Here is an 18,729-nt window from a genome sequence, read left to right on the forward strand (position 1 = left end):
GTGCGAGACTGTGGGCTGAGGTGCCTTTGAAAGTGTGTTCCCTTTCCTGTGACACTCTTCCTTGCCTTGTCTGCTTGGAGAACTCTTGCTTGTTCTGCAAAACCCTGCTCAAAGGTCACCTGCCCCCTGAAAAGCCCCGCCCCTGGCGGACACTCCCTCTGATTTCCTGACGTTCCAGTACATTCCTCTCGGCACAGCACTTGCCCCTGTGCTTTGACTACTGACTTAAGAGTCTGTTGTCCCCGATGGCATGTGAGTCCCTCGAGAGGAGGGACCATGTTGTATTTCCCCTCTGTATTCCTAGGGCTTTGCACTGGGCCTGGGGCAGAGCAGGTACATAAGGACAGTCCCATGAAGGAGTGACCGGTTAAAGGGACGAGTGAACAGACGAGTGGCATCCCGCAGAGAGAGGGGCGGACACCTCCATTTTGCTGGCAGAGCAGATAGCCTGACACACGACAGAAAACCAAAAAAAACAACCGGGTTGAGGTCTTTGGATGATTAGTTATTGAAAGAACAAAGTGCCGAACCGGGAACCTTGATATGCCCCTGTCCCGAGCCAGCCGGCCAGGCAGCAGGGGGTGGGCCGGGAGGACAGCCAGGCTTCCCGAGTCTGCACGGCTGCAGGACAGCCAGATGCTCTTTTTAGGGGCATCTGAAGTCCAACGAGTCCCAAGAATGCCTGGCCTCCAGAAGAGGCCCCTGAGCCTCAGCCACAGGCCAACTAAGCATTCCAGTATCCTCCGCCTGGAAATCTACACGCTCTTTCATGTCAGGAACAGCTGTCCTCTGGAGTGGCCAGTATGAGGATGCCACCTTGAACCAGCGGGCAATCTGGTTTCTGGGGGAGTTTTGGCACCCAGTGTTCTAGGTGCTTCTTGAGGAAAACACCTAGCTCAGCAACTGACTGCCTGTGATGGAGTCCGGCAAGGGCCGCGCACAAGTGGAGCAGGGGTGGGTGAGGAGAAGCTAGAGAGCCCCCCGGGCGAGGGGTCCACAGGTCAGACCCCAGATGCCCCGGGGAGACAGGAGGACTTGGCTCTGCCGCTCCCGGGAGACTGGCTTGTGCTTCTGACCCTCCGGCTCCTGTGTGTCCCCTTGGGTGCTCAGGCTGCAGTCCCGTCCCCTCTCCCCCGCCACCGACGTCTGGGTTCACATTTAACAGAGGGAACAGAGTGGGGAACAGAGGGTCGGTGAGTAAGAAGTGCCAGTAATGGCACAGAGATTCTCCAAGGCAACAGCCCGTCAAGGACAGAATTCACAATTTAGAGGGTCCCCAGATGCACCGAGCAGGGTGGCCCCAGTCGTACGTAAGGAGGCCACAGGACCCCTTCCCAGACCACAGCTCAGTCCTAATGTCCTTGCTCTCCTGCCCCCGTACGATCTGTCCCGTCCGTCAATGAACTGTGCACGGCACCTGCTCAGAGCTCCAGGGCTGGGTGGGAGGGGAGAGCATGTCTGCCAGGGCGAGGGGTGTCAGCATCCTCGGTCACAGAATATGGCACTTGAGAGGGACCGGAGCCCAAAAGTCCCAGGAGCAGCTGTCATTCCCTTGCCTGGCTTCCAAAGAAACGGTTGGGGTCGAGGTGGGCAGACATACGGCCAGAACCCTCATGGCCCTGCCTGAGACTACGTCCAGGGCTCAAGCAGAATATCTGGGCTTACACCAATGTACATCATTGGCTCTGCAGGGAGGAGAATCAAAGCCAGCCCCTCCCGCCCGCCCCCCCACCCCCCAAGCCACCACAGACGTCCCCTCCCTGCAAAGAACCCTATAGGTCACGCATTCGCCTCTGATCCTTTAAGTGAAAACATGAATTAGGCAAACTAATCAATTTGACAACTGTTGAGATCGGGGCTTTCTCAGAGCGCAGGGGAGATGGCTCCTTTACTTGAAGCCTGCTAAGATGTCACTGAAGATGTTGAGGAACAGGTGTGCGTGGTGATCCCTGAAGACCAGAGTGGGGCGGAACCGGATGGATTTGTCCCCGCAGCCTCCCAGCACCACGCCTGAAAGCGGGCGAAGGAGGGAGGTCAGCCGCCTGGGCTCAGAGCCGCACGCGGGGCACCTCCCGTCCGTCCATCTGTCCTTGCCTCCCTCCCTCCCACCTCCAACACCTACTCTGCTGCCCCTGGGCGAGGCCCACTGAGACCTAAGTCCCGAGGCAAAGCCCCTGCCTTCCAGGAGCTCGTGGAGGAGCCGGGACGGAAAGCGGCAAACAGGTAAACGCAGAAGTGCAGGCGGGCAGCTCGTGCGAGGGGCAGACTGTCACCCGAGAGGGACGGACCCGCTGATCTCAAAGGCGCCCTGGTCAAGGTCTCGGGGCGCCTCTGAAACTCCGTTTCTCACGGGGAACAGGAGGCGAGTTACCCCTGCTCCTCTGGGATCCTGACCCGGAGCAGGGTGCCTGCCACACATCCGCCCTCTGACCTTCCCGCCTGGAAGCCCCTCCTCACGCTCCTTTCCAGAGGCTTCCGCACCTCTGTCGGCTCCACCCTGCCTCCTGTAATTGCACCCATCCCTTCCTCTGCCCGCATGCCCCTCCCCACCTTCAGCTGGCCAACCCTGCTCACGCGGCTACACGTAAGGTAAAACGCCTCCTCCTCAAGGAAGCCTCCCCTGGTTTCCTCCTCCCGACACCTCCCCCAGCTATTCCATCCTTATCCCCTTTTCCTGCTTCCTAGGGTGCACAACTGCAACCGATGGTTTACGAAAACTGTCTTCCATGCCCCCTTCCTGCTAGACCGGGAGCTCCATGAAGGCAAGGCCCCAACGGTCTAGTTCACGACCACGAATCTCTCCTGTGTCACTGCAACTCACCTTCTCAGTGCGTATCTACCGAGTGAGTGCATAAGGAAATCCCGCTGCCCACATTCTCTTTTGAGAAAGAACACTCAGACGCTGTCCAGTCCCCCTGCCGCCCCCTGCCCCACAGCGCCTGCACCAGGTGACGGGGGACGGGGTGGGGAGGACCCTGCTGGAGCTCAGCTTCCGCTCCTGGTGGACTTACCTTTGTTTCTGGCCATTGAAACGAGTTTATTCCGTATGGACTCATCGGGAGTGTCGAAGGAGCAAAACGTACCTCGTCCTCTCACCCTGCTGATGAACTGGGGGTACCGGGCCTGCAGTGGGGAGACAGGCCGGCGTCAGAGCCTGGCACCCATGCAGCAGCTGGGAGCTTCCTCGAATGCCCCCCTGGGTCTGGCCTTCCGGCCTTTGCAGGACCAGCCAGGACGGCTGCGGTGTCACAGGCTCGGGCCCTGGAGACCTCCAGTCCTGGGTTCAAAACCCACTCTGCCTCTTTCTCCTTGGACACCTGTGGGCCAGTCACGTAAGTGGCCCGAGCCTCAGTTTCCTCTTCTGCAAACTGAAGGATGTAAATGCTACTGCCCCCAATGGGCCACAGTGGGAATTTAGTGAGACAAGATTCCTGCATCAGGCGCTGGGCCTGGTACTCGGCAGGTGCTTGGGAGACACCGGCCATCTTTACTTTCCTTTTCTAGAAAAGCGGTGGTTCTTCTAGAAGCAGCAGCTCAGCCTCACTGCAGGGTCTGAGGCTGGGAGCTGTCCTGGGCTGAACGGTGCCCCCCTCCCCAAATTCATGTCGACCTGGACACTGCGAAGGTGACCTTACTTTGAAATCGAGTCTTTGCTGATGCAATTAGGTTAAGAGGACATCATGCTGGACGAGGGTGGGCCCTAACACCAAGGACAGGTGTCCCTGTAAGAGGGAAATCTGGACAGAGACACAGGCACACAGGGGAACATTGGGGGCAGAGGCCGGAAAGGGGCACCCACAATCCTTTGGATGCCACCAAGGCCTGCGGACCACCAGAAGCTGGGACAGAAGCGTGGCATGGGCCCTCCCCCACCCCTGCCCCGAGCCTCCAGCAAGAGTCAACACGCACGCTGCTCTCTTGATCTCAGACCTGTGGTCTCTCGAACAGTAAGAGAATGGTTTAAACCACCCAGTTTGTGCTCATGTGCTCCAGAGCCTGAAGAAGCTAACACAGACACTTGGTGTGGAAGCTCGTGGTCCTTCTCCGCTCCATCGTTCGCACAAAGGATAATGAACAGGGCTGGATGAGCCCAAATGATCTCAGGGCAGTGGGGGCAGAGCCCGGGGGGCCAAGGTCATCTCCCTGCAGACCCGTGGTACAAAGTGGAGACAAAGCCACATCCTGGTGGCAATAGAGGCCCATATACGTGCCACGCATGGTCTTGAATTCTCATTGCACCAGCGGAGAAGGGACTATTTGGTGTCCGCGGGGCGGGGGGGATCTGAGGCTCGGAAGTCACGTCAGCACTTCCTCTGCTTGGTCTGGCCCCTGCTGATTGCTGGGAGCCTGCGCTTTGAACATACTCCTCCCTTCTAACCAGAGTGTTGTCTCTGGGGACAAGGTCTCATCTGTTCAGACACCCGCCTGTGCGCCTGTGCGCGTGTCTGGTGGCCGCTGACGTGATTAAATGGTGCAGGACGTGGAGCTCCCTCCCCACCCCTCCTCATGGTGGGGCCTCGACTGTTGCCCCAGCCCTACAGGCATCCTTTTCTTTCACCCACTCTTTCAGGGGATCCTGTAATCTGAACTCCTCCTTGCCTGTAGCTTTGTAAGGCCCTGCTAGGGACCCCTGACCGTTTGCATCCCTTGAGATAAACCAGTCGGGCCTCCCAAGGCACCATGCCAGGCTTGGCAATGGGGTGTTCTCCCAGAACCCTTAGCTGTGGCACCGTCTCGCATCTGGAAGCCGCTTAGGGTGATACTATCCACACCCCTTTTCAAAGCCAGGGGCCTTAGTCCAGGGCCTTTCGAATTGCCTGGTGCTTCAGGACCTGCTCTCATGACTAAGGATGGCTGGCATTAATTGGGACATTTAAGAGACCTACAAAGAAAACATTTCTGGCGCCCTGTCCGCCCTGGGCCTCGCTTTGCTGGGGTGGCAAGACGTCACTCCCAGGGGCAGACGACCGCGTCTGCTGTTTATCCCTGGCCTCTGCCCAACCCCCAGTTTAAATGTAAATCCAGACCAAGAGAAGAGAAAGAAAAAACTTCCACACAGAGCACACGCACCCACAGCCACTGGGAGGTCTCAGCTGTTCTAAGAGCCACACTTGACCCCTGCAGCGTCTTTGCAATCAGGCGGAACTGGGGTTAAAGCCTGGCCTCCTTGCTGCTGCTCACCTCCCCGGGCTTCCCTTTTCTCATCCGGAAAATGAGGATAAACATCATTTCTCAGCCTTTGGGCTGAGATCAAGTGCAGAAAATGAGGATAATTATGTTTTCCTAATTTCAAACTGTTCTGAGCTAGGAGTGCCAGAACAAATACAGGACACCTGGTTAAATCTGAATTTCAGATCAACAACTTATAATGTAGTATAAGTATGTCCCAAATGGCACACAGGATATACTTATACTAAAAAAAAAAAAAATCCGTTGCCGTTTTTCAAATTTAACTGAGAGCCCTGTATTGTAATTCATTAAATCTGGCATCCCTATCTTGGGGTGTGCGGGTTGTCCCCAGAGCTCCTGCCACTGCTCTGTGTCTGGAACCATGTCCTGTGCCTGCCCCTCCCCAACCCCTACCTGGCCTCAGACTTAGCAAGTTCTCAATTAATGGAAATAATAATTACTAGGTCATTGATCATATCAGGGAGGTAAATGCCGGCAAAGAACATGGACTCTGAAGTCCACCAGAATCAGGTTCCAACCCGAAGGCCACCACATGGAAGCCGTGTAGCTCTGGACAAGCTAGTAACCGCTCCATGCCTCAGATGCCTCATCTGCAAAATTGGGACAACAGGGGTTACACTCGCAGTATCACTACCGGACATAACCCGAATGTATGACAGCCCCCGGTACGGGCAAGGGCATACAGCAGGCAATCAATAATTAGAAGCTGTTACTATTGCCAACCACTGTCACCACCCCTTGGCGGTTCTGCTCAGGTCATGGGATCCTCCAGAACCCCGGCAGAAGGACTCTTTGTAACCATCTGAAGAAGGTCATCTGTCCTCCAACTCCTGGGCTGGACTGGCCAGTCCCGGAAGCACCATGGCTCCCGACAGCTCGCACCCCGTCTAGGAGAGCCAGGCGTGCGTGTGGGTTGGGGTGATGTGTGGGGCGGGGGGAGGTCAGGCAGACAGAATAAAACTACGAAGACACCTGATTATAACCGAGAGCTATGCTGTCCCATGCGGGATCCGCACGTGGCCTGAAACGTGGCCAGTCCAAGTTGAGGCGCACACAAGGGACTATGGGGGCACGCGGGTGGCTCCGTGGGTTGAGCGTCTGACCTGACTTCGGCTCAGGTCACGATCTCGCGGTTTGCGAGTCCGAGCCCCGCGTCGGGCTCTGTGCGGACAGCTTAGAGCCTGGAGCCTGCTTCGGATTCTGTGTCTCCCTCTCTCTCTCTGCCCCTCCCCTGCTCATGCTGTGTCTCTGTCTCTGTCTCAAAAGTAAATAAACATTTAAGAAAATTTTTAAAAAGCAGGGAACGTGAAAAACCACATTAATTATTTCCTCCATTGGTGGCAGGCTGAAATCGTAGTACGGATAGAAGGGGTTAAAGTAAACTACATTATCACTAGCTTTGCTTCCTTTTGTACTTTCAGTCTGGTTGCTAGAACATTTAAAGTCACTTCGGAGGCCTGCAGAGTCTCCCACTGCACAGCGCTGCTTGCGGGGGGGGGGGGGGGGAGTACATGGAGGACGGGACCCACAAGGGAAGAGGGACGCATCGGGGACGCTGTGAGTGGGGCGTGTTTGCGAGGGTTCTCTAAGGACAGATGTCGCAACCTGGTGTCAGAGGAGAGCCAGGTGTTCAGGAGCCGGGGATGGGGGTGGGGCGGGGTCCACGGAAACGAGGCTCAGATGTTGCCCTGGGGGTGTGTGGGGAACCATGGGTGGGGGTCCGGGAGGGGTACCTGGAGGTCCAGCAGCCCCGTCAGCAGGACCTTCCCGGCGCGGGCCGCGTTGTTCAGCAGGTCCTCCCGCTTGATGATGTTGATGACCTCGGCCAGCAGCAGGTTCTTGGACGGGTCCCCCAGCCAGGTGTTAAAGATCCGGTACGGCTGGAAGGAGGCACGTGGCGTCGGCAGGTTCGCACGCAGGCGCACCCTGGAGGGGCCCCGCTTCGCCTGGACACACCCTGTCCCCCGCTTAGGAGGAGAGAAACTAACCCAGGGAGCATCTCCCGAGGCCAGGGAGGATACCACACGGCAGCTCAGTGCATTCCTTCCACAACAGCTACCCCACAGGCCGGCACTGCCATTAGGGAGACCAAGCTGGTCCATGCCCGGGACAGTCCCTCAGTCCTGGGGACACCGAGACAGCTGGCTCTGAACTACTACAATCCTCGTTTTATAGGGAAAGAGCCGAGGGTGCTCGCTTCGGCAGCACATATACTAAAATTGGAGAAAGAGCCGAGGTTCTGAGAGGTTAAGTGATTTGTCCTGGAAAAATACAGCCCGTAGGTAGTGGAGTCAGGAGTGGACTGAGGGCAGGCTGACCCACAATGACCACCCGATATATCCCTCCTTCAATTATTCGGGGTGTCAGTGCAGCCAACTAAAACATACTTCCCAGCTCCCCCTTGCAGATAGGAGTGGCCATCTGACCAGATCTCAGTCAACGTGTTAGAAACAGAAATGTTGTGAAATTTCTGGGAAGGCTGCTTTATAAAGACAAGAAGGGGGCTACTTTGTCCTTCCTTCCTGTTTCCTTCCTACTGCCTAGAATTGATATGTGATGGCCAGAGCTCCAGCAGTGATTGTGGATCATGAGGCAATCTTGAGGGGGGAAACTACATGCAGGATTGGTAGAAGAAAGGATCCCAGGGCCCTGGTAACTGTGTGTGTGGCGGGGGGGGGACTCCCTATGTATATCTGGCAGTGCAGTGTAGTGGTTTAGAGCATGGGCTCCAGGTTTGAGCTTTGTCACCAAACAGGCTGTGTGACCTGGGACAACTTACTTAACCTCTCTGTGCCTGAGTCTTCATTACTAAACTAGGAGAGAAAAATAGCATCTACTTGGTTAGACTGTTGTGAGGGTTACAAGTACACGAGGACTACTTAGAACTGGGCCAGGACATAGCAAATGCTCGGTCCATAGCAGCATCGATGAGCTCTATCATTGTACGTGCACAGGGAAATCAGGAGACGGACAGTGGGCTGCTAGGAAGCCTCCCTGCAGAGAGCTGGGCGACCACTACCGCTGGCTAGTTACACTGGTAAACAGCGGGCGTCAGGAGACCTCAGGGACCCGTCTGGTGTCTACTCAGCTCCTGGTTTGGAGAAGGGAGCGGTCCTGAGTGAGGAGACGAGGGCAGGGCTGCTACTCACGGCGTTGGGCCTGAACTCCTCCTTGTGGAAGTAGCCTCCTGTCATCATTTTCTTGCTGAAGGTCATCACGTCCGCCGGGTCAGCCAAGCCCCAGTGCTCGTGGGCCCAGAATTTGCCAGTGCAGCCCCCTCCTGTCTGGACCTCATCCACCAAGAAGGCGCAGCCGTGCTGACCAAGATGGGAGAGAAGAAGGAAGTCAACACCCACCACCGCCAACCAGCCCGGAACCCCGCACCCAGCCCGCCTCTGTGACCAAGCCCCCGTTCCGGGGCCGTGCGAAACGAAACCGGGCAGCTCTGAGGTCTGAGCTTCAACTTGTCCTCAGACTGCTGAGCTGGAACAGTACCGTGACGTCAGGTACGCCCTGAACCCCAGAGCACAGCGACACTGCATTCGGCTCAGGCTGGAGTTGGCCAGCTGACTTCCTCCGCTGGCCTGCTGTCCCAGCAGAGAGGCCGAGACGTGCCTCCCAGGCCCCGGCTGTCCTGTCTGCGAGTTCTGTCACCCCCTGAATGCTAGTTCCTGAGCACTTGTGCTGAGAGCAGCTCCCATCTTACTGGCCGGACGTGCCCGTTCCGTGTGCACGACAAACTGAAATACACACACGGAAGCGACAACGTGTGCTCACTAGCGTCTGTTGGGTGTGGCTGAGAGATGAGGTGGGCTCTCCAGAGAGAACAGGGAGGAGGCTGAGGTCTTCCCAGGCATCTCTTGAGTGGGAAAGTGCCCAGCTAACACTGCAGGGTGGAGGCTGATTCTGCAGTGAGATTTTAGGGAGAAATTCCCTCCCTTCCTCCTTCCCTACTTTCCGATGCCTCTACCTGTGAGGCCACCAGGCAGCCTCTGACCACCTGCACATGTACAAGGACCCCGCGGCTAACACTTTGCTCTGGGAAAACCGTTGGAAACAGCCCATGGCCCCATCCTGTTGGGGGCCCCATCCCGTTGGAAACAGCCCATGGCCCCATCCGGCCCCGGCCCTGTGCACTGACCTTCCTGGAGATGTCTCTCAGCTTCCGGAAGAAGTCATCAGATGCGTGGTTGTCGCCGCCCTCGGACTGGATGGGCTCCACGATGATCCCGGCCACCGTCTTCTTCTTTTTCCGATATTTTACGATCAGATCCTCTACCTGCATTCCCAAGGGGGAAGTAACCATAGCTGGCGGGAGCCCTAGAGCAGCATCCGCGGATGGGGATGTGGGTTCCACGACCCCCTGACACGATGCTGAGTATGTGTTCGTGTGCACTCCGGTGAGGACTGTGGTGTCCACTCGGGGCCGCCCCTGTGGGTGGCAGTGTGCCCTACCTGGGCCCGCTGCTGCACCTGTGGGACAGAAACTAAGGGCTCGGGTCACAGAGCGAATGAATGAAACCATGCAGCATGGGGTCCGGCGTGCAGGACGGCGTAGCTGCGGCCGTTGCTGGTAATGCCATCGCTGTATCCTTAGTGTGATATTACTGTCGGCGGGAGAGTCCTTTCCGTGCAGAATCTGAGGCATGTATTTGCTCAAAAGAACTGTTGCAAAAGTCACCTCTCGTGATAGGAATCTAATCGGTCGTGTCATGGAGCGGGGTAGGGGGTGGGGGTCATGGGTTGAACCTTGGATTGACCTGAGGGTATTTTGTGGGGTGATAAGAGGCCTTTGATCAGGGTGGTAGTTCTATGGGTATATTTGCTTGGTAGGGCTTTTTGAACTAGACACTGAAATGAGTGCACTTGGTGGTAGATAAGTGATGTGTTAGTGAATTAAAAATAATTAACTAAACAGTGACAGGGTACTCAGAAGAGCACCTTTTTAAAAAAGTGTTTGCTTATTTTAGAGAGAGAGAGAGAGAGAGACAGTGCGAGTGGGGAAGGGGCACAGACAGGGAGAGACACAGAATCGGAAGCTGAAACTGATCAGAATCTGAGCTGTCAGCACAGAGTCTGACACGGGGCTCAAACCCACGAACCCGAGATCATGACCTGAGCCGAGGTCGGATGCTTAACGGACGGAGCCACCCAGATGCCCCGAGCATCCGACTCCTGATCTCAGCTCAGGTCATGATCTCGCACTTCATGAGATCAAGGCTCAAGTCGGGCTCTGTACTGACAGCACAGAGCCTGCTTGGGATTCTCTCTCTCTGCTCCTCCCCCACTCATACTCTCTCTCTCTCTCTCTCTCAAAATAAATAAATAAATGTTAAAAAAATAAAATGTTATTAAAATTAATTTTACCCATTTCCTTCCACCTTAAAAAAAATTTTTTTAACGTTTATTTATTTTTGAGACAGAGAGAGACAGAGCATGAATGGGGGAGGATCAGAGAGAGAGGGAGACACAGAATCTGAAACAGGCTCCAGGCTCTGAGCTGTCAGCACAGAGCCGGACACGGGGCTCAAACTCACGGACGGTGAGATCATGACCTGGGCTGAAGTTGGATGCTTAACTAACTGAGCCACCCAGGTGCCTCTCCTTTCACTTTTCAAAAATGTGATTACTAGACACACTGCAGTCACACATGGGGTTCACATCTCTGTTCGACAGGTCTGTACTAGACCCCCTGTAGGTGTTAACCATGAATTGATTGAAAAGGATGATGATGGGTCTAAGAGGCAAACCAGCCTCAAACCAGCCTCACTTGAGCTCAAATTCCAGACCTGAAGAGTTTCCAATTTCTTTTCCCCACCAACGGAATCCTCCAGTGTCTAACACGGAACCCCAATATTTGGAACAGATCAAAGGAGGGGTGCTAGCTGTGTCTGAGGCATGGCAAGAGGGGGCTCCCTGTCCCTAGTCCCTCCCCTGGCCCCACTTCAGCCCCCAGGGAGCCCCAGGACTTGGGAGAAGGCTGAGAAGTAGTGGACAACAGGGTCCTGTGAATGTACTTTTCCTACGGGCTGCCTCGTATTCTCATAAATTCCCTCCTATTCTGCAGTCAGTGAAGCTTGCCCCCAAAGAAACCTAAATACAGACATCAGTATCACAGGTGGGGTGACAGACGCCAGGTGGAAAAATCAAGGTGCCCCCTTACTTTTCCTGATGTGCCTCTCTGTCCCTACGACCCTCCCAGGGAGCACCACGCGGGTCCCACATAAACCCTGTGTTCTTCTTCCCCTGAGCCGAGCCTTGCGGCGGTGGTGGGGGGACGGGGGTAAGGAGACAGGGAGGGGAAATCTGCAGGGTCCGCTGTTACCTCTTCCAGACAGCGGGCCTCTTCTTGCTGGTTCTCTTTCACAAAGTCTTCCAGAGGATATTTTAGCCGTGGGAATGGTGCGATGGGCCAGTCGAAGGAAGGGATGTCGATCTTGTGAATAGCTTTGGAGTGCGTGGTCGCTAAGCACCCTAGGGAAGCAGGAGGAACAGTCTTGGAAAAGGGGATCACGGGCAATTCAGGCCACGTCTCGCAACACCCAGGGAAGCCGCTGCCTGCAGTTCCTGTAACGTCCCGAAGCTGACCCCGTGAACCTGTGTGTGCGCGCGTGCGCCCTTGGCTTTCTGATTCATCACAGATTAAGCTCGGGCTGCGAAGGCACAGGGCCAGGGTTTGAATCTGGCTCTGCCCCTGGACGGCCTTAGAATGTTCCTTCCTTGCTGGGCCTCCCTTTCCGTGTCTGCAGAGCAGGACTAACAATCCTCCCCCCGCAGAGAACAGTGTGGAGTCCGTGAGAGACGCTAGGTGGAAACTGCCAAGGTGAAGATCGAAGCCGCCTACTGTGGTTGCTCTTATCTAACAGCCACCTCGGGGTCACGCTGCTCCCTCCTTACCCAGGGTCCTCCCGTGGAACGCGCCCATGAAGGAGAGGATGCTGTACTCGGGGCAGCCGGGGGCCTAGGACCAAGAGACAGTGGTCACATCAGTCACCGCTGTGAGGACTGGAGGACCGTGTTGCGGTCCCCACACACCCACAGAAGTCCATCAGAAGAACCTCAGTCCCTTCGCACGGACAAGTTACACACCAGGTCCCGAGACGTCCAGCCCACAGACGTTCTGTTTTGTCAATAAAGTAAAAGTTTTTTTGACTTTTTCTTTTGTTAATTTTAAGTAGGCTCCACACCGAACATGGGGCTTATTGAACTCATGACCCCAAGATCAAAAGTTATATGTTCTACTGACTGAGCCAGCCAGGTGCTCCAGTAAAATTTTTTTTTAAATTTAAATTTAATTTTTTATATGTATATGTTTTTCTTATTTGCGAGAGAGAGAGAGAGAGAGGGAATGTGAGTAGGAGACGGGCAGAGAGAGAGAATCCCAAGCAGACTGCACTGTCAGCAGAGTTTGACTCAGGGCTTGTTCTCAGGAACAGTGAGATAATGACCTGAGCTGAAATCAAGAGTCGGAGGCTCAACTGACTGAGCCACCTAGGTGCCCCCCATTTTTTTTAGTCAAGAGATTTCACTGAACTCTCCAAACTTCTGCCTTCTCACAAATTCCACATAATTTGGGCCCGTTGTAGTCAAACACAAAGGCTGGGCGAGCCGGGCTGCCCCAGGGCCTGACACCTGCCTTCTGCCCTGATGTCACCTGCCTGGGCTGCTGGGGCTGTTGAGTTTTCGGCCCCCATCTCTCGGCCCTGCTGGGGCTGTTGAGTTTTCGGCCCCCATCTCTCGGCCCTGCTGGGGCTGTTGAGTTTTCGGCCCCCATCTCTCGGCCCTGCTGGGGCTGTTGAGTTTTCGGCCCCCATCTCTCGGCCCTGCTGGGGCTGTTGAGTTTTCGGCCCCCATCTCTCGGCCCTGCTGGGGCTGTTGAGTTTTCGGCCCCCATCTCTCGGCCCTGCTGGGGCTGTTGAGTTTTCGGCCCCCATCTCTCGGCCCTGCTGGGGCTGTTGAGTTTTCGGCCCCCATCTCTCGGCCCTGCTGGGGCTGTTGAGTTTTCAGCCTGTCTATGGGCTCTGCAAACTCCTCCTCCTGCAGATTGCCCTGACTTCCCTGCCCCAGGTGGGCCTGGTGCCTCCTGGGACAGGAGGCCGGACCAGCCGTCTCACTGGAAATGCCCCAGGGCTTTGGAAGGGGTCTGTGGGGCTGGGGCCGGAGCGGCTGCCTCTGGGCTCAGGAGGGACGCGGGGACTCCCCAGCGAATGGCACAGCTGCATTATTTCCTGACCCTCCACCTGGCCAGGGAATGAGATGGGTTTTCAGCTGCTTCAGGCACACTACCAGGGACACCGCTGCAGAGGCAACCACGGGGCCCAGAGTCGCTGGGAGGCTCACGTAGTGTTTTCTCAGGCTGGCTGATCTCCTCTAGGTCCCTGAGATGCCCCCGGGAGAAGCACCAGGACCCCCAGCCCCAGGAAACCCTGGAATACCCCCCCCGTCATTTTCCTTGTTTGTCCCCTAATGCAGCCACTAAACGTGAGGAATGGGGTCTAAAAGTGCTGATGGACTGGATGTCCGTGGGTATCAGATGAGAAGGAGGGAGGGCACCATCCACTGTTTTTAAAGATGGTCAGAAGAAAAAAAAGAAAATACTTAAGTTTATGGAGGTTTGTATGAACAGAGAGAAAGGGCTGGGTAGATGTGGCCGCAAGAGATGGATGAGGAACCAAAACATTTAAGGAAGCATGAAAAAAACCAATCTTACCGCCCAGAGGCAAGGCCTGTAAACATGTGAGCGGGGTTTCTTCCAGTAATCTGTGCATTTATTTACATGGTTGACAGCACAGCATCCGTGTAGTTTACATTCTCCCGTTTTCACTAAATTACGGCATGCGTGTCTCCAGGCCAAGAAAAACCCTCTGTGACTATTTCTGCACAATACTGTGGATGTATGCAGGGGGGTACTTGAGTTCAGTGGCTCTTGATTCTTTTTTTTTTTTTTGAGCAGCAGACATTTCTGTCTAAATCATAAGGGGGGGAGGGGCCCTCGCTGAAAGGGGGAGGACAGGCCAGCTGGCTGGTGAGCTTGGGATGTACCCACCTCGACCCCTCGCCTCCGGCATTGGCCGCCTTGCTGCCTCTGTGAACTGCTAGGGTTCCGTGTGGAACCCCTACACTTAAGTCCTCTTTCCCCGTTACTGGCTGTAAAGACGGGTTTCCAATCTTTTCTGGTTATCACGACTATAAACACCAGTGGGGTGACACCCTGGTACATACCTTTGTGTTGACATTTTGAATTATTCTAGAGAATACACTAAAGGCTCCTTAAACAGTCCAAGTCAGGCAGTTGTCCTGGGAAACTGAGGAGTGCTGGTCAGGAAGGGCTCCCCTCAGCCTTGACATGGGGAATGGACCCCCCTGTATGACAGACTGTGTCCTTTCCAGTTTGAAGCCCTCTCCCTCAGTGTGATGGTGTTTGGAAGAGGGGCCTCTGGGAGGTGATGAGGGTTGGATGAGGTCATAGGGTGGGGCCCCTGTGATGAGATCAGTGTCCTTACAGGAAGAGACCCCAGAGTTCCTGCTCTCTCGCTCTCTCTCCTGCACACGTGAGGACACAGCGAGAAGGCAACGTCTGCAAGCCAGGCAGAGAGCGTGCCCCAGGGAACCAAATTGACCTCGACCTTGGACTCCAGCCTCCCGAACCTCGAGGAAATACATGTCTGTCGTGTAAGCCGCCCAGCCTGGGTGCGGAATTTGGTTACCGGCACCGAGCTGCGTAAGACCCCTCCTATTTGAGAAGGCCAGGGTCAGCCAGGGCCAGCTGGAGGGACTGTGGTGACTGACCCCCCGCAGCTGAGACCAAAGGGCCCGCTGCCCTTACCTGGTTGATCATGCACGTCTCCAGCTCCTCTTTGGAGAAACCCGTCTGGCCCCTTTCCTTGTTCTGACCAAACAGAAGAGACAAAATCTGAGTCGCTCCGGGGGGACGTGGGGCTTCCACTTTGCACTCAGAACCCCCACAAGTGCTTTCTCAAGGCTGACTGGAGATGCCGACCGTTCCGCTTAGGTACTAACACATGAGATTGTTCAGCACACTTGCAGCAAAGTAAGTACACGAATACACAGGTGTGCTATTACTCTGTCCGCAACAACCCAGGGCTGCTAGGATGGGGTCTGTGATGCCGAAGAAAACCCGTGTCGTCGCATCGGGTGACGGCTCTCTGCACCACACCCCAGGGGCCGTCTGGAGAGCCCTGTCCAGGCGGTGGCCCTCTCTGGATTTTGACCGTGGCCAGGCGGGGTGAACAGCTGGACAAGGGGTGAGCGCGTGGCTGGGGGCTGGGCGCGTGTGCACGTGTGTGTGCGTGCATGTGTGTGCACATGCTCATGCCCCAAACCTCACCCGGTACCACATGAAGATGGTCTTAAAGGCATTTTCGTTGGAGCAGGAGCCGCAGGACATGGTGATGAGCTGGGACATTCCTCTGGGAGCCACCTGCAGGGAGGGAAACGGCTGTAGGCTCGCTCCATCTGGACTCCCGCTTGGCCCAAGCCGGAGCTGAGCCTTTGCAGGGGTACAGTCTGGGCTGGCGGAGGCTGGGCAGGGGTGGGGGGGAACCAGGACCGTCCCCCAGAGCAGCGGGACTGGGGAGAGTGGACGGAGGCTCTTCCAGGGGGTGGAGGACGAGCCCAGGAAGGCCCCGGGGCTGGAGGGGACGGAGGAGAACAGCATGAGGAAAAGCCCAGACTGTCCTGCCCGGTGCAACCGCCATCCCCCGAGGTGCCCATGTTTTACAGGTAGGAAGTTGAGATTCAGAAGGATTTGAATCGTCATAACAACTAAAACCGAACCGTCGGGGAGGGTTGAATCACACGCAATGCTCCTATCGTGGAGCAAATATTCATTTCCCCTGGATCCTTTGTTCCTGCGCACAAGGAGTCCCTTCCTTTCCTTTGAAAGGAAAAGTGAAAATACTCTTCAGGAAAGAAACAGCACAAGAACAAGACCCAAGCAGACACATGGCATCCTCTACCCTTATGGATCTCGGTCCTTTCCTTTCCCCCTGCTGGCAGTGCCTCCCCGAGATCGGCTGGCCTTCCCGCAGGGCTGGAGGGCAGGGGGTGGGGGGTGAGGATGGCGTTGCTCCCGGGGACTCACCGAGAGCAAGGACTCCCGGAGCTTCTCCACAAAGTTCTCCGGGGGAAGGATTCCGAGGGCAGGTCTGTTGATGAAAGTGCTCTGCAAAAAGGTAGGACACCGAGGGTGACTTCTCCGGCTACTACAGGTGACTACTCCCTGTCGACCAAAGACCAACCAAGCTTTTCACAGCGGGTGTGTTCACACAGGCTCACGGTGTTTCCTAGGGGGTGGGATCGGCCGACCTCCCCGCACTCTCCTGAGAAATCCCCTGGGCTTGCTCTGGGTGTAAAAGACGACTGAGACATTTCTTTCTTTCTTTCTTTCTTTCTTTCTTTTTTTTTAATTTTTTTGTTTTTAATGTTTATTTATTTTTGAGAGAGTTAGAGACAGAATGTGAGTGGGTTAGGGGCAGAGAGAGAGGGAGACACGGAATCCGAGGCAGGCTCCAGGCTCTGAACTGTCAGCACAGAGCCTGACGTGGGGCTCGAACCCACGAACCGTGAGATCATGACCTGAGCCGAAGTCGTACACTCAACTGACCGAGCCACCCAGGCGCCCCAGACGGAGACATTTCTTGGTTGCAATATCGCATTGCAGTTACAGATACTACCACTGGGGGACGGGGGTGGGGGGGGGTGGGGGATACACGTCGTACTATTTTTTGCAACTTCCTGTGAATTAGAATTCAGTTAGAATTTTATAATTATAATATTATCATCGAACTGTAATGATCATTTTAACAGCCCACCCATCATCATGGCTAAAAAACAAAAAGTGGACGACAGGAGGAATGGGTGAGGGAGCAGGGCCGCCAGATCCCCGGTCACAGCCGGAGGGAACCAAGTTTGGCTCTGGGAGGCAGCTGGCAGGGCTGTTTCTTACAACGATGAACACACACACCCATCACTGGGCAGTTCTCCTCCGAGGTATTTACCCACGCGAAACGGAAGCACACGTCCACACAAAGCCGTGAACGTACGTGCATGTTTACAGTGGATTTTATTTTTATTTGCACCAAATGTCCCTCTGCTGGGGGAAAGATAAGTAAACTGGTCCCTGCACACTGCGGGAACACCAGTCAGCGACGGAACCGACCAATCCGCTGACACGCGGTGACGTGGAGAAACACGGGAGTCTCAAGGTCACGATTCTGCGTGAAAGCGCCCAGAATCAGAGTTGCACACTGGGGACTCCTGGGTCAGTTAAGCGTCCGACTTCGGCTCAGGTCACGATCTCAGGGTTTGTGAGTTCCAGCCCTGCGTGGGGCTCTGTGCTGACAGCTCAGGGTCTGGAGCCTGCTTCGGATTCTGTGTCTCCCTCGCTCTCTGCCCCTCCCCCGCTCACGCTCTGTCTCTCTTTGAAAAATAAAAATAAAACATTAAAAAAAGGGAAAGAGTACACACTGTATGATCCCCTTCATAGGACATTCTGAAAAAGCTAAAACTATAGGGACAGACAACAGCTCCTGGCTGCCAGGGGCTAGGGTGGGACTGAGTACAAATGGGCTTGGTGTAATGTCTGGGTGATGAATTGCTGTTTGGATATTTTTAAAAATTGTGGTTAAAAGAAAAAACAGGTAACATAAAATTTTAACCAACTTAGCCATTCCTTTTTTTTTAAGTTTATTTTTGAGAGAGAGAGAGAGAGAGAGTGAGTGAGAGAGGCAATGTGCACGTGCAAGCAAGGGAGGGGCAGAGAGAGAGGGAGAGAGAGAATCCCAAGGAGGCTCTGCATGGTCAGAGCAGAGTCTGCTTCAGGTGTCGAACTCCTGAACTGTGAAATCATGACCCGAGCTGTAATCAAGTCGGATGCCCAACTGACTGAGCCCCCAGGCGCCCCACCACCTTAACCATTTCTTTTTTATTTATTTATTTTTTATGTTTATCTTTGAGAGAGAGAGAGAGAGAGAGAGAGCGAGCACTAGCAGGGGAGGGGCAGAGAGAGAGACACAGAATCTGAAGGAGGCTCCAGGCTCTGAGCTGTCAGCACAGAGCCTGATGCAGGGCTTGGACTCTTGAACAGTGAGATCACGACCTGAGTGGAAGTGCGATGCCCAACTGACTGAGCCCCCCAGGCGTCCACCATCTGAACCATTTCTAAGCGTCCAGTTCAGTAGTGTTAAGGATACTGTTGTGCAACCATCCGTCCACCTCCAGAACCTTGTCATCTTGCAAAACTGAGATTCTGTTCCCATTAACCACTAACTCCCCGTTCCCTCCTCCCTCGAGCCCCGGCAACCACCCTCTACTTCTCTGGCTCTGTGAGTCTGACGACTCCGGGTGCCTCATAAAAGTGGAATCACACAGCATTTATCCTTTGGTGGCTGGCTTCTTTCGCTGAGCATCATGTCCTCAGCGTTCATCCATGTTGTACCAGGTGTCAGAATGCCCTTCCTTGCTAGGAGCTCAGTAATATTCCACTGCATGGGTAGATCACACTTTGTTAATCTATTT

The 18,729-nt window shown here is 55.1% G+C and overlaps 1 protein-coding gene across 1 annotated transcript in view; it reads right to left on the reverse strand.

Moving 5' to 3' along the window:
* Positions 1 to 1,797: 1,797 nt before the first annotated feature.
* The window catches only part of ABAT (4-aminobutyrate aminotransferase), an 87,184-nt gene continuing 70,252 nt past the window's right edge, over positions 1,798 to 18,729 (reverse strand). The window contains exons 7-16 of the mRNA XM_047087838.1: positions 16,295 to 16,375; positions 15,539 to 15,631; positions 15,017 to 15,079; positions 12,088 to 12,151; positions 11,516 to 11,664; positions 9,332 to 9,469; positions 8,340 to 8,507; positions 6,924 to 7,070; positions 3,012 to 3,123; positions 1,798 to 2,010 (exon numbers count right to left, since the gene is read on the reverse strand). Coding sequence (XP_046943794.1) covers positions 1,889 to 2,010; positions 3,012 to 3,123; positions 6,924 to 7,070; positions 8,340 to 8,507; positions 9,332 to 9,469; positions 11,516 to 11,664; positions 12,088 to 12,151; positions 15,017 to 15,079; positions 15,539 to 15,631; positions 16,295 to 16,375 — 1,137 coding nt within the window. The 3' untranslated portion in view covers positions 1,798 to 1,888. The remainder of the gene's footprint in view (positions 2,011 to 3,011; positions 3,124 to 6,923; positions 7,071 to 8,339; positions 8,508 to 9,331; positions 9,470 to 11,515; positions 11,665 to 12,087; positions 12,152 to 15,016; positions 15,080 to 15,538; positions 15,632 to 16,294; positions 16,376 to 18,729) is intronic.

The sequence above is a fragment of the Lynx rufus genome, unplaced genomic scaffold (assembly GCF_022079265.1).
Source record: "Lynx rufus isolate CCGP_SWC_20201006 ecotype Redwood Valley unplaced genomic scaffold, mLynRuf1.p SCAF_23, whole genome shotgun sequence".
Lineage (NCBI taxonomy): Eukaryota > Metazoa > Chordata > Mammalia > Carnivora > Felidae > Lynx > Lynx rufus.